The 18960-nt window shown below is 37.8% G+C and overlaps 1 protein-coding gene across 2 annotated transcripts in view; it reads left to right on the plus strand.

The window, feature by feature from the left end:
• NBAS (NBAS subunit of NRZ tethering complex) overlaps nucleotides 1-18960 on the plus strand; it is a 176624-nt gene that overhangs the window by 107992 nt on the left and 49672 nt on the right. For both annotated transcript variants that reach the window (XM_071548327.1, XM_071548328.1), the window contains exons 44-46: nucleotides 1940-2274; nucleotides 12096-12314; nucleotides 12561-12763. In XM_071548327.1, the coding sequence (XP_071404428.1) occupies nucleotides 1940-2274; nucleotides 12096-12314; nucleotides 12561-12763 (757 nt within the window). The remainder of the gene's footprint in view (nucleotides 1-1939; nucleotides 2275-12095; nucleotides 12315-12560; nucleotides 12764-18960) is intronic.

The following is an 18960-nucleotide window of genomic DNA, read 5'->3' on the forward strand; positions in this document are numbered from 1 at the left end:
TGTGTTAACATGATTATGCTTGGATAGTGTATACTCTCCAGGTAATTGTTTTTTCTGAGAGATGAACACAAGTAATTTAGTAGTCTTATACAGGTAAATTCCTTCTCTGTGCATTACTGCAAATCTGTTTGATCACAGCAAGAAAAAAATATTTAAAAACAGATTTGTGTTGGTGATGCAAATTAAAATTGTTGGCAGCATTTCATAGTGAATTTTTAAATAAAAAATACCAACATCCTAGAGCGTAATTTTTAATACTTCAAGTTTAACATGACTATTCTTAAAGAACTTAAGTCAGTTTGCCTTTCAAAGGTCTGAATAACAGAATATATTAAGAACTTTAAGCTTTTTGTGTTTACCTTAAAGAGAGTTATTTTTTTGTCTTAAAGAGGATAATTTTTTGTTGTGTTTTATCCTTGATGTTACCTTTGGCTTTTGTGGAAGTACAGCATTGTTGTCATCCTACATGTTCAGACAATGCCTGTTAAAATGCACTGCTGCAAAGGACTCTGAAATTTTGAGTACGAGTTTCAATTTGGCTGTTACACAAGTACTAAGAGTATCTTGAATTTCAGTTTTACAACTCCAAGTCCAGTACCCAAATGAAAAATATACACTGCATGGCATTACCTGCTGTAGGAATGAATTAATTGTTCAGTGCTGGAATCTCATATGTATCAGAAACTGACTTTTCTGCAGAGTTTGGAGAGGTGGTGCATAAAAATTGATGTATTGCAGTGAGAAAAAAGTCAGTTTTTTGAAAAGGAGGGATAACCTCCAGTTCTTACTGATATTATTTAGCACTCAAGTTCAATGATGCTTGTCAAAGAAAGATCTGATGAGAATTTGCTTTTTCCCTTCAAAGCTATTTTAAGTGTTGCTCAAATAAACAAAAAGTCCTAGGACCATACATCAGACATAAATTAGTCACTTTGTGTGCTAAAAATTTCGGTCTATTGCACTATGCACTAAATCAAAATTCTCAGTGTTCAGCCTGGTTTAGAGAGAGACAGGAGCCAAGGAACACCATCAAAGTGTTTGTAGAGGTTACAGGCCAGAAGAGCATGAATGAAAATATGACAATAGAAGTGATTTATCTTAGGAATTATATGCAAAGGGAATAAAACAGTATTGTTGCTAGAAGTGTTGTTGATGTTGCTAGATTAATTTGCAAGGATTTTCTTCCTGTAGGAATCAAGTAGTAACAGGGCTCTTGATTATAGATACTGATGTAAATGTGTGTCCGTCCTATCTCTAGTTGACTTATTTTACTTGTGGTTAGTGTCCTGCACTTTTTTGCCAAGTACCAATTGTTACATATTCATAATACATATTTTTAAATTAATGAAGACTTATTTCTTGATGCACTTATTTCTTCTAGGCTTTATATTTGCATAATAGTGCGATTCTATATACTATATGTGTGTTCTTGCTTCTTTGAGAATCTGCTTTTTTAGTTTGTATCATAGAATCACAATACAGTTTGGGTTGGAAGAGACCTTAGAGATCATCCAGTTCCAACCACCCTTTCCACTAGACTGGGTCACTCCAAGCCCCATCCAGCATGGCCTTGAACACTTCCAAGGATGGGGCAGCCACAGCTTCTCTAGGCAACCTCTTCCAGTGTCTCACTATCCTTACAGTGAAGAATTCCTTCCAAATATCAAATTTACATCTACCCTCTTTCTGTTTAAAGCCATTCCCCCTTGTTCTATCAATATGTAATGTTAAAGTATATTCTGTGGATTGAGTGATTTCACATGCACCAGAACATCATAAAATCCCACTCTATCAGTATGTATGTTTGTAAAAGGGGATGGGCTGTAGTCTTTTTAGTTCTGCAGATACTAGTGTAGTACAGATTGTCTGATACATAATTGTAGAGTTCGACTCGTTTTAATTATTAATAACTTTTACTTCTTTCTCCTTCTGTCACCAGGTCTTAATTACAAAAAACTAACAGATGAAAATGAAAATCCTCTGGAAACACTCAAGCCTGTCCTTACAAGTCAAAATATCTTATCTATTTCCAAACTGGCTCCCAAAATTCCTAAAAAAGATGGCAGCATGCTGTCATCAAGCTCCGTTTATGCTGTCTGGTTACAAAAGCTTTTCTGGAATGGTGATCACCATCTCATTAAAAAGATACCAGAAACCATGGATGAGTGGCTGCATGCATATGATATGTGTTCAAAATACTTCGATAGACTTGATCCAGATGATATTGTCACTTTCATTGATGAAGTTACCTTTTCTTCAGAAGCTGTCACAAAGGTAAGCAGATATATTTTAAGAATCTTAGTCCTCAAATGAGGCACAGTTCAATATATTATCCAGGAGAAAGTCTCAGCAAATGTTAATATCTTTCATTTTGCATCATTTAATGATAGATTTGTAAACCAACCTTCCTATTCCTACCTTTTCTCTTTCTGAGTACCACTATTAAAAGCAAAAAGAGTTTTTATTCAATTAGAGGAATTAGCTCTGTGGATAAGAGAGTTTTCAATGGAACTCTGAAGCCCCTGTGTTGTTGTTCAGCAGAGAACAGGTTATTGTCTATTTCATAGACTCATAGAATAGTCTGGGTTGGAAGGCACCTTAAAGATCATCTAGTTCCAACTCCCTTGCTTATGGGAGATTACTTCATTTTTTCCGTATATCTGACCTAAACCTGTCCTCTTTCTGCTTAAAGCCATTCCTCTTTGCTTTATCACTACATGCCACTGTAGAAAGCTCTCTTGCAGGCCCTGTTTAGGTACTTGAAGGCTGCTCTAAGGTCTTCCCAGAGCCTTCATTTCTACTTACTGAACAACTCAAGCTCTCTCAGCTTGTCATTGTAGGAGAGGTGCTCCAGCCTTTTCAGCATCTTTGTGGCCTCCTCTAGGCTCAATCCCACTGCCCTTGTCTTTGATGTAGATGATAAACAGTGCCAGTCCCAATTCCTCCCCTGAGGAACACCACTCATCAATGCTGTCCACTTGGACACTGAGCTGTTAATGCAACTCTTTGATGCAGCCATCCAGCCAAGTTTTTATCCACCAAGTGGTCCATATATCAAATCCATGTCTCTCCACTGTATGAGTTTTGTGTCATATGGGACGGTGTCAAATGCTTTGTACAAGTGCAGGTAGGTGATATCAGTTGCTCTTCCTTCATCCACCAGTTCTGTAAGCCTGTTGCAGAAGGCTGCCAGATTTGTCAGGCATGATATGCCATTAAGTGAAGCCATCTTGGCTGTCACCAACCACCTCCTGATTTTCCGTGTGCCTTAGCATAGTTTCCAGGAGGAGCTGCTACATAATCTTGCCAGGCACCAAGGTGAGACTAACCTACCTGCAGTTTCCTGGGTCTTCCTGTTTTAAAAATGGGGGCTATGTTTCCCCTTCTCCAGTCATTGGGAATTTCACCAGACTGCCACAACTTCTCAAATAGGATGGACAGTGGCCTAGCGAATTCATGTACCAGTTCCCTTAGAAGCCATGGAGGCATCTCATAAGGAACTTGTGCACGTTCAGGTTCCTTAGATGATCTCAAGCCTGATTTTTTCCTGCAGAGGGTGGTTCTTCACTCTGCCAGTCCCTGCATTTATCTTCTGTAATTTGGGCAGTGTGGCTGGAACATTTCCTGGTGAAAACTGATGCAGAAATGTCACTGAGTGACTCAACTTTCTCCATGTCCCAGGCAACCAGGTCTCCCATTTCCATCCAGAGAGGGCCCACATTTTCCCTAGTCTTTGTTTTATCACTAGTATACCTACAGAAGCTTTTCTTGTAGCCCTTGACATCCTTGGCAAGATTTGGTTCTAACAGGACTTCAGCTTTCCTAACCTGATCCCTGGTTGCTGTGGCAATTTCTCTATATGCCTCACAGTCTACCTGTCCTAGCTTCCACCTTCTGTAGACTTCCTTGTTGTGCTTGAGTTTGTCCAGGAGCACCTTGTGCACCCACACAGGCCTCCTAGAGTTTTTGCCCAACTTGCTCTTTGTTGGAATACGTCACACCTGAGCTTGGAGGCGGCTATCCTTGGATACCAACCAGCTTTCTTTGGTGCCTCTTCACTTTATCCCGTGATACTCTACCAGAGAGATCCTTGAAGAGGCCAAAGTCTGCTCTCCTGGAGTCAGGGTAGTGAACTTGCTGTGCATCTTCCTCACTGCACTAAGGATATTGAGCTCTACTGCTTCATGCCCTTGAGCTTCACATTCCCCACCAGCCTTTCCTTGTTGATGAGAGCAAATTCCATCATAACAGCTCTCCTGGCTAGTTCCTTTGTCACTTGGAGAAGGAAGTTCCAGTAACCTCCTGGATTGCCTGTGCCTTGCTATGTTGTCCCTCTACCAGATATTGGGGTGTATTTATTTATTTACTTCTGCTCATGCTATAATTCATTGTGCTTAGTTTAGTACTAGGCTTTTGCATTCAAATAAGATGTTCCACAGAGAAAGAATTCTCAGCCAATGTGTATGGTTTCTAAGCTCTGTGATAATATAAGTGATAAACTGTCATAATCTCCATCTGGCTGAAAACCTGGTTTGGAAAGAACATGCTTTTAAGTCTGTAACATACATTACCACATCTGCAGTTTCTTTTGGCCCAATGAAACCTACTTATAATACATTTATAGCATGAAAAGTTTTCCCCTTGCTTTCTTATGTTCCTGTACTGTGACAACCGAAAGAAAAATGAGATTTCTTAGGGCATCATCATCATGGCCAGGCTTCGTGAATGAAGATTTGGTGTGTGGGTGTGCCCTTCCAGCCTGCACAGTTATCTTTTCTCTTCTGGAATGTGATAATTTTCCTGAAGAGTTTATTCACGATCTATAATGAGGTGAATTTCAGTTTGTTCCCTCTTTGGATACTGTTTCAGTATTCCCACAATATTAGTATATGTTTATTAGAACTCATCTAACCTGTATCTATATCAGAATTTGGTGAAAAAGACATTGCTAGCTGGGAAAATATGTCAGTATGAAATTTATGCTGTGGTCTGACTGTCATGCTAGACCAACATGTTATCACTAGTTTCATCAGCTGTCTCTTAAGCCTGTTTAGCAGAATAACTGTCTTGATTTAGGTGTTTTGATCCTTTCTTATCACATGATGGTACTTTTTCGGGCTTATCAGGAAAGACTGAAACTCATCCTGAGATCTTAATTGCCAGACTTAGATGCTGGACGGAGGTAGCAAGGGAATAACTGTTGTCTGATAAGATGGAAATACTGTCTTACCTGTGATCACTGCTAATGACTACTTGAAACTCTTGCTGTTAATAAGTCTTGGACATTTCAAGTTTATTTCTCATTTATTCCAAATGAATGGTGCAGGGAGAGAGTGTCTGTTTTCAAACACATTGTTTATTTTCCTTTGTTTATTTCTGTTCAGGATTCTAACACAGTTTCACTATTCTCTTAAGATGAGTAGGAGTAGCAGTAAAGCAATACTGATGGCAGAATTACTGTGGTTAGTGGCCAAGCAGAATTTTGTAGTAGAAATCTGTTAGCTTTTTGGTCATGAAAGATACTCAAGAAGCGCTTGAAACAGTTGGTCAAATGATCTAATCCATTGTGTTCCTGAAACAGCTGTTTAACCACCATGCAAGTAGTTTTGCCTCAGGATTCCATCCAGTTTTCAAGTGGAAGGGCTCAATGAGAAATTATCATTGTAGATCCTAAAAACTTCTCTGAGATCTCTTTCCTTTAACTTTCATCTGAAAAATGCTTCATATATAGAAGCTGCCTTTTGGCTTTCATCTGTTACTTAAATTTTGAGGCTGCCATGGTCATTTGCTCACTCATCTAATCTCTGTTTCAATTCTTTCTTCCCAGCCTGGTTCTGTACTGTATCAGTTTTGCATTCCCATAGCAGATGCACATTTATGTATGCTGTGGTGCTGATACTTAATCAGACTGCAAAAACCATGGTCATTATCATGAAATAATTTGTGCTGTGACTGAGGCTATTGAATTTTCTCACATACAGGAGATTTGTGGATTTCTCTTGAGAGGAAGCTTAAAGTGAGACAGTGTAAGTAGGCTTTTTAGGAGTGCTGAGCGATAAATTGCCAAAGAAAAAGGAAACTGCTGCACACCCCTCACCCTTCAAAACTTCAGAAGGGGAAGGTGAGAAAAGAGAGCGAGAGAGTAGTCCAGGGAGAAGATGAGATGCACTCCGCTCTTACTCTTGTGGAACAGCACCTCCATTGAGAAACCCCTTTTGGTCAGAAACAATCAAGAAGAGTCTCAAGTGAGAAGGGGTAATGGGAGGTTGGCTACATAGCAGTGTTGGCTACATGAGTTCAAATTCAGAGGTACCATTGCTGTTGTCACCACATGGCAACTTAGGAAACAGATGTCAGAATATCCCCCACTGTTTCAATATGTCAGTAGTAGCAAGGAGAAGCAGGTAATGGGCCAGCAAATCAATAGGCAGCTTCTACTTGTGTGTCACTGGGATATGGCAGACAACCTGGGAGCAGAATGTCTAATTACACTAAAGAGAAGGAAAACACAGGTATTTAGTGCTGGCTTCTGCAACTTCTTGTTCTTACTGAGAAAGATGAGAACGTGATCGGCTTTGACAGGGGCCTTCTTCTTCACCTGTCTCCTTCCTCCAGCTCTTTGGTTTAACTTTCTCGGGAATTGGGCCAGCAGTGATTGAATGAAAAGACAGAATGAGCAGTGCTTGATTGAGCAAAGGGGTTGAGAGACTTGTCTAAACTGGAGAAATGGATAAGGAGTTTGTACTTACGAAAAGGCAAAAAACATTGTTACACTGACTTGTATTTTAAGATATGACACAGTGGTAGGTACTTTAGCACTAAGAGCCCAGAGATTATTTTCCATGTTTCTTGCAATCAGTAGAAGATTCAGTTCTCAAACCTTAAGTGTTTATAGATGTGATGACATTGGTGGGAACTGTGTGACCCGAGATACGTCATAGTGGGACTTGAATAAATCATAAACCCAAGGTCACATGGTTAATGTAATTCAAGAAAGTCAAGATTGATGAAATATTTTTTTTGTGTTTGTGGTAAACGAAACAGGTAAAATCCTTTACACTTGGTCATTACCTTTCTCATGCTTGTGGCATTTCTGCTCAGAAATGCTTTTTACTCTGAATAACTATTTAAGTGTTTTTGACCAAATACCAATTGGGCCCACATCTGTAACGTTAAAAATTGGGTATGGAACGTATTTCTCCCTATATGGGAGATGTTCCAAATGTTCATTGAAACTGCTGCTTATATTTTTGCATGCATTTGCGTCTGTCATGCTTTTTTGCAGCAGCTCTGTTTGCTTAAATAATACTGATGTCATAGATTCTTAATTATAGTAATGATCACAACAACTTTTTATCGTGATGATACCATTTAGTCCCCTTTCTGTGATCTTTGTGAAGCATTTTAGGTAATTTGGGTATTTTTTATTCCTTTATTGTGAGCATTTTGTTCATTGTGCTGGAGAGTCCGTTATGTCTTCAAAGAACCATCTGTTTCAGAGCTTATAGGTCATTGCCCTGATGTTTTTTTGATTAACAGTAATCTGGAAAAAAAGCCCAACACAACAAAACCACAACTGAAAATAATCTTTTTTAATTGCTATGTTTCCGTTGTTGAACACCCACTACAAATTGAGATTGCCACAATATGTTGATAAGGAAGAAAAGGCTACAGCTTTAGATAGCAAAAGCAGAGCAAAAAGCTGTGGTATCATCAGTTAAGTCTTCTGTAGAGAAAGAGAAGCTGAAGTTTTCTTTACCCTGGCTCTTCCTCATGGCCTTCCATAGACTCAGCCACGTACATTCAGACTATGGCTGATGACGTTTTTGTTTACTATTCCATCTTTTATAACTTCTCTTCCAACCTCTGATGCAAAAGAAGCTTTGCTTGCAACTTGATATTTTTAGTTGTGAGGTTGACTTACTTTCTCTGAGTCAACAATACTTTTTTGACCAATTTTTTTTCTGGCCATGTTTTGACCACACACCAGACAAGTGTGGACTGGGAACCTGTTACAATTGGATATTAACCTGAACAATTTTCTTGAATTTAATGCTGTTTAATTACTAAATGCCATTTAAAATAATTGTATGAATAGCTCAGTTAAAAAAAGCGCTCCAAATACTGTTCACTGTCTTTTGTCTGTCTGATTGACTTCTTAACACTGCATAAAACACTAGGAAAAAGAGAGGGCATGACATTGCCTGAAGGTGTACAAGAAATGTGTTAATAGTATTCTTACATAGCGTGAGTGCATTCAGATGTTACTTTTTGAATTACTTGGCTTCTTTTTATCACTTTTTATCACTGTGCTCCAGTTCAGTTGGTTTGTCTTGTTTGACCTTGTTTTCTTCATGGATATTTGACAGTAGTTCTATTTTAATATCAGTACAAGGTATTTTCTTCTGCCTTGCATTTATACAGTTGTTTTAATTAAATCTGCTTCAAGACTGCATAACAGGAAAGTTCATGAATAATATCTTCTCTTTAACTGGTTCCTTTCATACATTAAAACTCCTTCACTGATTTCCAGATGAATTGTTCAAGGGTCAGGTAGGGATGGAGTTAACTTTCATCATAGCAGCCACAATGGGGCTGTGTTTTGGATTTGCAACTGGAACAGTGCTGATACCACACCATCATTTTGGCTGTTGCTGAGCACTGCTTGCACAGTGTCAAGGCTTACTCTTTTTTGCAACGCCTCAGCCCTGAGTAAGCTGCAGGTGGGCGAAAAGTGGGCATGGGATACAGCCAGGACAGCTGACCTGGGCTGGCAAAGGTACGTTCTGTGCCATATAATGTCATGCTCAGTGGTAACAAGGAGTTTGAAGGTGTGTTCCAAGATAGTTGTTGCTTGGAGAATGGGTGTGCATCACACTGCTTCTGAAAGGTGGTCAGTGATTACCTTTGCAACATTTAGTTTTGTCTTGTTCATTTCTTTTCTCTCTCCTCCATGTGTAAGCCATCTTTATCCTGCCTTTGCTTATCTTTTTTTCTCCCTTTTTAGGAATTGGGAACCAGCTTTTGCTGTTCCATATCTGTTTAACCTGCTTCTGAATTAATTAATTTCTCTCTATTCTAGTATGTCTGGTTGGCTTGCAGCCCCATGAAATTTGGTTGGTGGAATATGTAAAGCTGGGATCAAAAGCACAGTGTGGGCAGCAGGTCAGGGGAGATGTTGCTGCCCCTCTCCTCTGCTCTGGTGAGACCCCACTTGCAGTGCAACATCCACTCTGGGGTCCCTAGCACAGGAAAGATATCGACCTGTTGGAGTGAGTCCAGAGGAAGGCCACCAAGATGATTTGAGGCCTGGAGCACCTCCCCTATGAGGAAAGGCTGAGAGAATTGGGACTGTTTAGCCTGGGAAAGAGAAGGCTCTGTGGTGACCTAATTGTGGCCTTCCAGTACCTGAAGGGAGCCTACAAGAAAGATGGGGAGAAACTCTAAGGACATTTAGAGACAGGACAAGGGGGAATGGCTTCAAACTGGAACAGAGCAGGGTTAAGTTAGATAATAATAAGAAATTGTTTATTCAGAGGATGGTGAGGGGCTGGAACACATTGCCCAGAGAACCTGTGGGTGCCTCATCACTGGAAGTGTTTAAGGCCGGGTTGGATGGGGCTTTGAGTAACCTGGTCTAGTGGAATGTGTCCCTGCCCATGGCAGGGGTGTTGGAACGAGATGATCTTGAATGTTCTTTCCAACCCATGTAATTCTGTGATTCTGTGATTTAGTGGCAGATATGGGAACTGGACCCAGTTGTTGCATCTGAAATCAAAGAACATTTTTTATTATGCAGGTGACTGATCACTGGCACACCTTGCACAGAGAGGTTGTGGATTTTCCCATATAGTAGATATTTAATGTGATCCTTGGCCATGGGCTCTAGGTGGCTCTGTTTGTGCAGGGGTTTGGGCCAGATGCCCACAGGAGATTCCTTCCAACATTCTGTGTTTCAGTGCTGCTGGGATCCCATGTTCCAGGGGGATTAAAAGGAAGGGAGCTGTTTCCATAATCTCATAGTTGCATGTTAGTTGCTGGCAATGTGAGTAGTAAGATCAACATCTTCATGTACAACTGCATATATATATATAATACATTCTGAGGAGAATGGACTGATGAGTTTTTACCCTGAGGAGTGAAATCTGTTGAGCTGAAGTAGTATTTGGTATTCTTTGGTTTGAAAAGAGATTTTTAGGATTTTTCATTACACATTATGGCCTATAGATTTAAAAATCTTTTTAAACTGTAAAAGCTTTTTAAAAATAAAACTTCACATGCAAACAAACCTTGAACTAGCCCCTAAGCTACAATGTTTTTATCACTGGCTGTGATACCAAGTCTCATTACTGAAGCTGACTAGAAGTACAGAGGATAACTATTCATGTTTTGGAATAAAATAACCAGAGAAACATGTTGATAGTGCTGTATTTTGGTACTGTGCAAATGTGAATGCAAAATTTAAATAGTCTTGGGAAGAATCTGTATTCTTTTGTTTTTTTTTTGAGTGCTTTATTCTCTGTATGCTTTATGGCATCATGACCTCTAAACTGACAGTATGTTGATACTGGTCTCTAGGATACAGGTTAGATGGAATATTCAAATTGCCTTTTGCATCTCTCTTAATTGTATTTTCAACACTAAAAGAGAAAAAAATGAAATACATAGCTGTTTTCATCTTTATCATGTTTACAAAGTAGTTATACAAATCCACCTGTGGTCATTACATTTTAATGTGATGTGGAGACTATCACCTTTTCTTTGCTTATAGTAAAGCCTGGTATCCAGACTTTGTTCAAAGTAAAAAACTCAATTACTTTGTGTGGGAATGGAACTGAGTTGCATTTGAAACCGAAGGGTAAAATACCCTTTGCATTGTGTTAATACTGGCAAGTTTTCTGAACTCTTATAATAATGTCCACCCATTTTGCTTTTATCATTAAAAGTGTCCAGTAGACCATTACTGTGGTTCGTAGTAACAGCACAAAAAAAACCAGGAGTAAATCGTACATCTTTCACTTATGGCTTTTTTTTCTGGGAGTGAGAGAGAAAGTATATAAACAGTAAAACTTTCCACTAAATAATCTTTATCAAGCTTTTATGGCTTTACAAGTAGCTGGTTTAATTAATGATGTAAACATGTATCAGACAGGTATGAACAATGCTGTAGCAGTTTAATTGCTCTCTTTTGTGGTAATTTATCCTCTTTCCTATTCATTATGTCAATACAGAGTCAAGCTTTGTCTTCTATTTCTTTTGTATTTCAACTTGAAATTTAATATTTTTATATGTCTTTGTTCAGTGGTCCAGTAACTAAAACACCTGATTTTAAAAATGCCTAATGCTTTGGGTTTAGAGTTCAGGCATGGAACACCCTCACCCATTAAAAAGTATGTCACAAGCATCCTTAAAACTGTACTTGGAAGTTAAAAATTAGCAAATTATACATGAATTTCTAAAATAGTGTTTCAGACTCTCTTTTAGGCTTATAGCCAAAGCTGTGTCTTTCCTGAAACAAGAAAGCCAGACTTTCTAATTTCATTTTAATACTTAGATACATTGAGTTGTACAGGTCTTTAAAAATAGTAAGTTGCTGTTTTGTGTAACTTGGGTTTTAAGCAGGTTGATTTAAAAGTTGTGCACCACCTCCTGGTCTTTCTTGCTTACAGTTGTGGTCTAGGGATATATCTTAAACAGTATGTGAACCTGACAAAACTAACCTTAACTAAGTTTTCAGTTAATCTTATAAAGTGATCCTCAGACATTATAAGGTAGCGTTTTACAAAAATAATCAATATTATTATATATATTATTTTATATGTATAATATATATATTAGTAGGAAAAGAAATTGAACGAGAAAATGAACAAGGGTCAACATCAGTAAAGGGAAGGACAGTAGAAGAAAGTAGTGAAATCCTGATAATTTTCAAGTAAGTGACTAATGAGAAATTAAGTTTTTTCTCATTAAATACCTTATTTAGTTTTGATACTGTGTTGTGGGGCAGTAGAGCCAGCTGACCTGTAGGGACTGTTGTAATGCAAATAGAAGCATATGGGTGATGAATGAATAAATAATAGAGTGATCTTTTTCAGCTACCAGTTGAAGCCAGGATAGAAGTGACTAAGAAGGCTATTAAGGCAGTCAAACATCTTTCTGAGAAATCAAGAAAAAAAACTTCTGAGAATGACATGAAAGATGCTGAAAATCCATCTGTTGCTTATGAAGAAACTCTGAATCACTTGCAACAATCCCTTGCTCATCTGGAAACACTCACTCACAGTTTTATCACTTACTTGAAAAACAGTGAACAGGTAATGATTACTGATCAAGTGCTTGTTTTGAGTGTTAACATGACTAGCAATGATAGACATCAATCTTCTGTCATATTTTAGTAATGTTTTCTTCTTTTGGTTTTGTTGACCTGGTTTTTGAAAATTCACTTCTATCAATCTCTTCTTTTTCTCACTATATGTTAATTCTCAGCAGGAAGGAAGTTCTGATAAAGGCTTGTATATAAGCAGTACACTGATTAGTGTTCAAAAATTATCTGTTCACAGGATACACTACAGAAGTATGGCTATTTATATGATTTGTCAAGGTCAGAAAAAGAAAAAATCCATGAGCAAGCAGTGGCTATGTGTATAGATGGTCAGCCCCTGGACATGGTACAGCAGTTGTTACAAGTGGCTGTTGGAAATCTAGGTCTTTCTACCAAGGATGTTGTCCAGTGTGCTGTTAAAAAAATTGTAGGTATATTAAGGTAAGCACACTTCCTCAGTTAAACCCAGAAATCTTTCTTTGGGGTTTTTGGAGGGTTTTTTAGATTGGTTGGGTTGGTGTGTTGCTTTGTTGTGGGTTCTGTTTGTTTTGTTTTGTTTATTTGTAGTGAGTCCTTCTTTGCTTTCAATGTTTGGATTTTGCAGAAAATTAGGCAGTAACAGGAGAGTTCTTGGGTCACTTAGGCTCCTGTTTACCTGTAATTTCATGTTTAGGCAGTTATATTTTTCTGATTTTGGGAAGCCTGGGCAATCTGAACAAAGTAAGACGCAGAACTAATCCTGTTGACTGGAAGGTGCTTTTCAGTTAAAAGCATTGTCTTTACAATATTGTTCTATTATGTGTGTGCACTTGTGAATTTTTGGAAAACTTACAACTGCACATAATTCTTCCCAGAGTTAAAAGGCATGTTTGTCAGAAGTGGTGGGTGAGTCATGCAGGCATTTGGGCAGCAACAGGCATAGCAATGGCTGTTGCCACAGTAGCAGGTACTACCAGAAGCAGTACAGTTTCCATCTTTGGAATAACTTGCTGAGGCATTTCTGAGAGCTGTCTCTGTGTTGGTTGGTTTGTTTTTATTTGCAAGGTTTGGAAAACATGTTTATCTGTCATTAAAAAATCGACTTTACATTTTTTCTTTGCTCTTTTAAATAACGGTTCTTAGAGTTTTTGCTCTTCTTTATCTCCCTTTGTGTCATACTTCCAAATAAAAGAGCAAATGTGAGTGCTTTATGCTCTTGCAGCAGTTAAAAGCAACAGTGATACCCACCCCTCCCCCCCGCCCCCAACCCTCTAACTTCTTGGAGAGAAACAAGTTTCTAATGTGAGGAATGGGATTGTTTTGCTCAGCTCTTCGTTGTTGTCATTGTTACTGGGTTTTGCTTTTAGTGCCATCATACCTTGAACAATCCTACATGCTGTAGCAAAGGGAAGGCTTCATTGCCATCTTTTTCTGGGTTTCACAGGCGAAATCCAAGAAATTGTCTTTTGCATGGTGGGACACAAACTAAATAATTGATTTGTTCATGCAGCCCTACCAAACTGAGTCATCTCTTACTTGACAATTATGGAGAATAGGCTAGATCAGAAAATGTGAAATAACAAGCTTCCATACAGTTACATATCCCTGCAAAATTCTTCTGAGCTTGGCGAGACATTGATGATGCAGAGGAACGTGAAATACAATTGATTCTGACCATCTTAATCTTGTTAACAGTGAGTTTAAAGTTTGCATTAACTCCAATACAGCAATCTTTTTAGTTTATTATATTCTTTCTTGTCTCACTTTCAAATGACAATTTAATACTGGAGAGAAATGTTGAAAACTGTAGTCATGGTGCATTTCTTCAGTGCTAGTCTTGTCTTGTGCAAGGGAAAAAATTCCTGCCTCTCTGGTGAGCTGCAATGTCTGACTTCATGTCTTGCAGCCCAGAAGGGACATGGCTTTCCTTCACAAGTTTGAGCCTCAAACTCGTAGTCTTTCTGGTATTTGGAAGAATATGCTCATCTCTGGGAATATACAACTGTTAAAAATACCTGCTTATGGGCATGTTTAGAGACATGGTGAGGATGTGGACACAGGTGAGGGAAAGCTAAGTGCACCATGTGTAAAGCCTTTTAGCCTTGATTTTGTTTGCTCAGCTTGCCATTCATAATGCCCTCTTTTAAGAAATTTGTAAAGAGATATGACCTATTGCTCTATTGGCATGTAGTGTGAGACTTTATCATTGCATTTAAGGTTCAACGTTTTTATTCCCACAGCAAAACTTAAGGTATTTATCAGGAGAGTGAAGTGATAGGGGATATGGTTTAGGGGCTCAAATAGCAATCGATGAGACAAGTGTACACTGAAAATGGTTTGTTAGGGTTGAATAAGTTCTGTGAAGGTAACAATGATTTTTAACAAGGTTTAGGATATGTGAAAGTCCACAATTTTTGTATCCTGTCCTATTTCCCACCAGGGAATTGGCACCATTTTGACCCTGAGTGTGATGGCATCCATGTGTCGGTCTTGATACTCTCTGTCAGAACAGCTTAACCAAAGCGCACACTCAGTCCCACTGCTGTTGGACTGGAACTGAGATGGGAAATTCTTAAGACAGGAAGCAAAGAATGAAGTTCATCTACATCTCTGCCCATTTTTGTGTTCCCAGAATGATGAAAACCTGGGATTTTTGTTTTGACATCACTGTTGACAGAGTATCAATGATCTCTTAAGAATCCATCTGTCTGTGATACTCCTCTTTCAGAGTATCGTAAAAGTGTTCATTATGGCTTTTTTCTGCAGTCAGGTGAAACTAATTCATCTGGGATTTTTTTTTTTTAATTTAAGGAACTTCTCATAGATTTCATATTGCTGATTGCTACCTGTGGCTTTTTCCTGACTGAAAATGTTGTACTGAATATTCCAAGTGAAGTATCACTGTATCTTTAATCTTCATTAGAAATATTTTCTTAACACCATACTTTTTTAATGGGAGGAGAGGGAGATAATTTTGTATCATCCATTATAAATGAACAGATACTTCTCATTTAACTACTCATGAAAGACTCTCCGAAGTGTATCTGTTCCAAAGAGATATATGCAACAAGTATTAATGAGTGTTCTGCTGTTAGATTGCTGTTAAACACTGTTTAGTACTTCTAAGATCAGTTTAGATAGATAAAAATTTTGAGAATTTATCCTGTTGTTCTGCATGCAGAAAAATTATGTGGGCAGGATTCTCTGAATGCACATACCAGAAATAGGAAAAGAAGTCTAGCATGGAAAATGATCTATGGCTCTCCTTTTTCTTCAGCATGTATGTGTGTATTTCAGCAGATTGAAGTGCCACAGATGAAAAGAAGGCAGCCTGTCAAATTGTTTGCAGTCCTTTTTGGCAGAAAATTGATTTCTCCTGTCACTCAGTTTAAGAGTGTTCACATCCTCAACGATGGTAGAGGTTTTGCTCAGCAACATAAGTAATACTGTCTTTCTTGTCTGGGTTTGTCCATTTGAAGAAGAATAATTTGGCTTCAGATAATAACTGTCCTGCTGTTTCTGACTAGCAATGTGATGCATCTGGATATAAAGCTCACAAAGTCCAGTTATTTCTACTATAATGAGTCTTGTTAACATGCAGAGTATGAGAAACCTATCAAACTTCTCCTTTATCCTCTGCTTCTTATCAACATATTTCTGTGAACTGAATTATTTGTTCTTTATATGCATTGCAAGGCTGAAATGGCTGCAAGTTCATTTCAAGTTCTGGGACAGAGACCATGACCAATAACTCCTATGCAGCACTTCACTGGAAATAAGGGAGTGACTGTCTGTACAATAGAGCAAACTGTAGTGGCAGAGATGGGAAAATTAGTTGAAAGGTTCAATTAAAATGATTTGGTGTGTGATGTGATCTCATGTGGTCAGTAGAAATAGTCTGCCTTCCCTTCCCCACTTCTCTGGGGAGAGGGAGAAGGGAAAGATAATTTCATATTGTTCTGAGCTATGGGAAGTTTCTCTGCTACAATGATAAAGAGCATGAAGGGGAAATGTAGTATAAAATAAAATAGAAAATACTTCAGATGATATTCTCCCTCTGATGAAATTCAGAAAGAGGGTAATATTATAAAGTAGCATCACTCTAAATCAAGGGAGCAATTACAAGAAAAGTTGTTGCTTGGCCTCTCTTAAGCCTGCTGGTATTATTGTTGTTGCTGTGAATAAAATGGGATTCATCTCTGCCCTATGCTCAGATGTTATCTTTCAAGCTATAACACAAAACATACTAACCCCATTTTGTTCAATACATGCTTTTCCACAATTAAAGTAGTCATCTTGACTGTGTACCCAGAATGGCAAACTCTTACTCAATAAATCCAACATTTCAAGGGAAACCTTTTCCATATATTTACTGGAGCTTTGATATGTTTTACAGTGTGGTTGTTTCATACAATAGTTTTGAAAAGGATGATAGTGGAAAATTCCTTCTTTGACAATTAACCTTCAGAGTAGCAGTTGTAAGATTATAACATTAAACCTGTATTTACTATTGCTATGGTGACAGGGAATGTAATCAAGGTATTGTAAACATAAGTGAAACAGTCCTGTATGAATGTGAACAATTATGGTAGTGTCAAACTCTTTTTGCTTGAAAGTTAGTAATCAGTCCACCACTTCTGTGATTTGAAAATATACATCCTTTCACTTGCATAAGTACAACCTCCCTTCAAACACAGTAAAATATCTTTTGTTATTAGTATATTTAATGATTATTTCAGAAGAACCTTCTAGAAAGCGTTGTCTTCATGAAAGCTTAAATTACTTTTTGGCTTCATATTTTGACAGCATACAATATGACAGGCTTAAAAACTGATCCATTTTCAGTAACATACTTCTTATTAAATATAATGTAGTTTTCCACCTAATATCAGGAACCTATGTTTTAATTTTTAAAGCACTGTTGTCCTTCAATTCTGTTAACTACTTTTATTTCCTTTGCCTCTAGTTCTGGTACAGAACTGGCAGTGACCAGCAAGGGTTTAGTGAAATTTGGCATTCTTGTTTAGTGCCCAGTGTTTTGTGAAGAAGGTAAATCCAGCTTTGTTAGAAAGAGTAGCTAACTTGAAAGGGGAAAAAAATTGAGATTTTTCTTTACTGTCTTATGTCACGTAAGCAGGAGTCATACAAAGTAATATTGTAAGTTGTATATAATAATTTCATGGCATTTTAGATGGAAGTGATGGTTTGCCATTAGAACTTTTTTCCCCCCAGTTTTCAGTGATCACAGCATTAGCATGTTATTTTCTTATCCTCCTCATATTTAAATAAGAGAAAACACAATCAGAAAGAGGAAGAAAATAAAGCTGGAGTATTTTCCATGAATACAGTAATTAGATTAAAAAAATTAGATTAAGTTAATTTATTCTACTTTCAAGTGTTCTTTGTAGTTTATTCTGTTTGAGGAATGTGATTAAATATGCATCACTTTTTCTGAAGCTGAACTGAAATCGAAATAAGCCTTTATCATTGTAATTAACCAAGCTCATACCTAGAAGCTTTGAGGTGAACACTGAATCCTGTTCTGTTGTTTAAAACATGCATAAAATAGCATATAATTTGTGTGGAAGACTAATCCTTCATTAATTATATTTGTTTCTGTTAGTAGCTGCTTATTTTTAATCATCAATTATTAAGAAAAGAACAAGGAAACAATCTGTGGAAACTTGACAGGATTGTCTTATGAGCTGTCATCTCCTTTTAGCTTCTCTAACCCTTAGACAGTAAAGGTGGTATTAAGCTTAAAAAATGCTAGCTTTCAGTCTTCTAGTTTTATTTTTAAAATACTTTTATATTATAGATAACTGTAGCTTACTGCTTAGATTAACCTTTTTTTCTCCTTCCTTTCTGCTTAGTAGAAGAGTACCTGTCTGTATATGACAAACTTGAAGCTTTCTGTAAATGTACATAAATCTGTTGTTCTCGAGAACTGTTTTCACAGATGTATTGTCAGGAACAGTGATTTTCTGTTTTCAGAAATGTCTGTTAACTTCTGCAGAGATGTTTCTTCTGACCTGGGTTATTTTGAGGAGCTCAGAGCCTGGTTGTGACAGGAGCTAAAACCTTTCATTTCTGATTAGAGAGATAAAGGGTTTTTGAAAAGCAAGTGCTAGGACTGTCCAGAACTGATCTCCAAAATTGAGGATATATCAAAATAGAAGGTTTGCTCATCAGTCTCCTTTGATATGGCAGTTGTTCATGTACAATAAAGATAATTTAGGGTAAGTAGACTGTAGAATCATAGAACAGTTTGAGTTGGACCTTTAAAGGTCATCTTATCCAATTCCCCTGCAATGACCAGGGACATCTTCAACTAGATAAGCTTGCTCAGAGCTCAGTTCAACCTGGCCTGGAATGTTTACAGGGATGGGAAATCCACCATCTCTCTGGGCAACCTGTGCCAGTGTCTCACCCCCCTCATTGTAAAAAATTCCTTCCTTATATATAGTCTGAATTGACTCTTTCTTAGTTTAAAACCATTATCCCTTGTCCTGTAGCAACAGGCTCTACTAAAAAGTCTGTCAACATCTTTCTTAAAAGCTCCCTTTAAATACTGAACAGCTGCAAATGTCCTGTTTGTTTCTGTTTCAATAGTCATTCTCTTTTTAGTGTGCAAATTTTGTAACTATTCTGATTTTCTT

Source organism: Pithys albifrons, chromosome 2 (genome assembly GCF_047495875.1).
Source record: "Pithys albifrons albifrons isolate INPA30051 chromosome 2, PitAlb_v1, whole genome shotgun sequence".
NCBI lineage: Eukaryota > Metazoa > Chordata > Aves > Passeriformes > Thamnophilidae > Pithys > Pithys albifrons.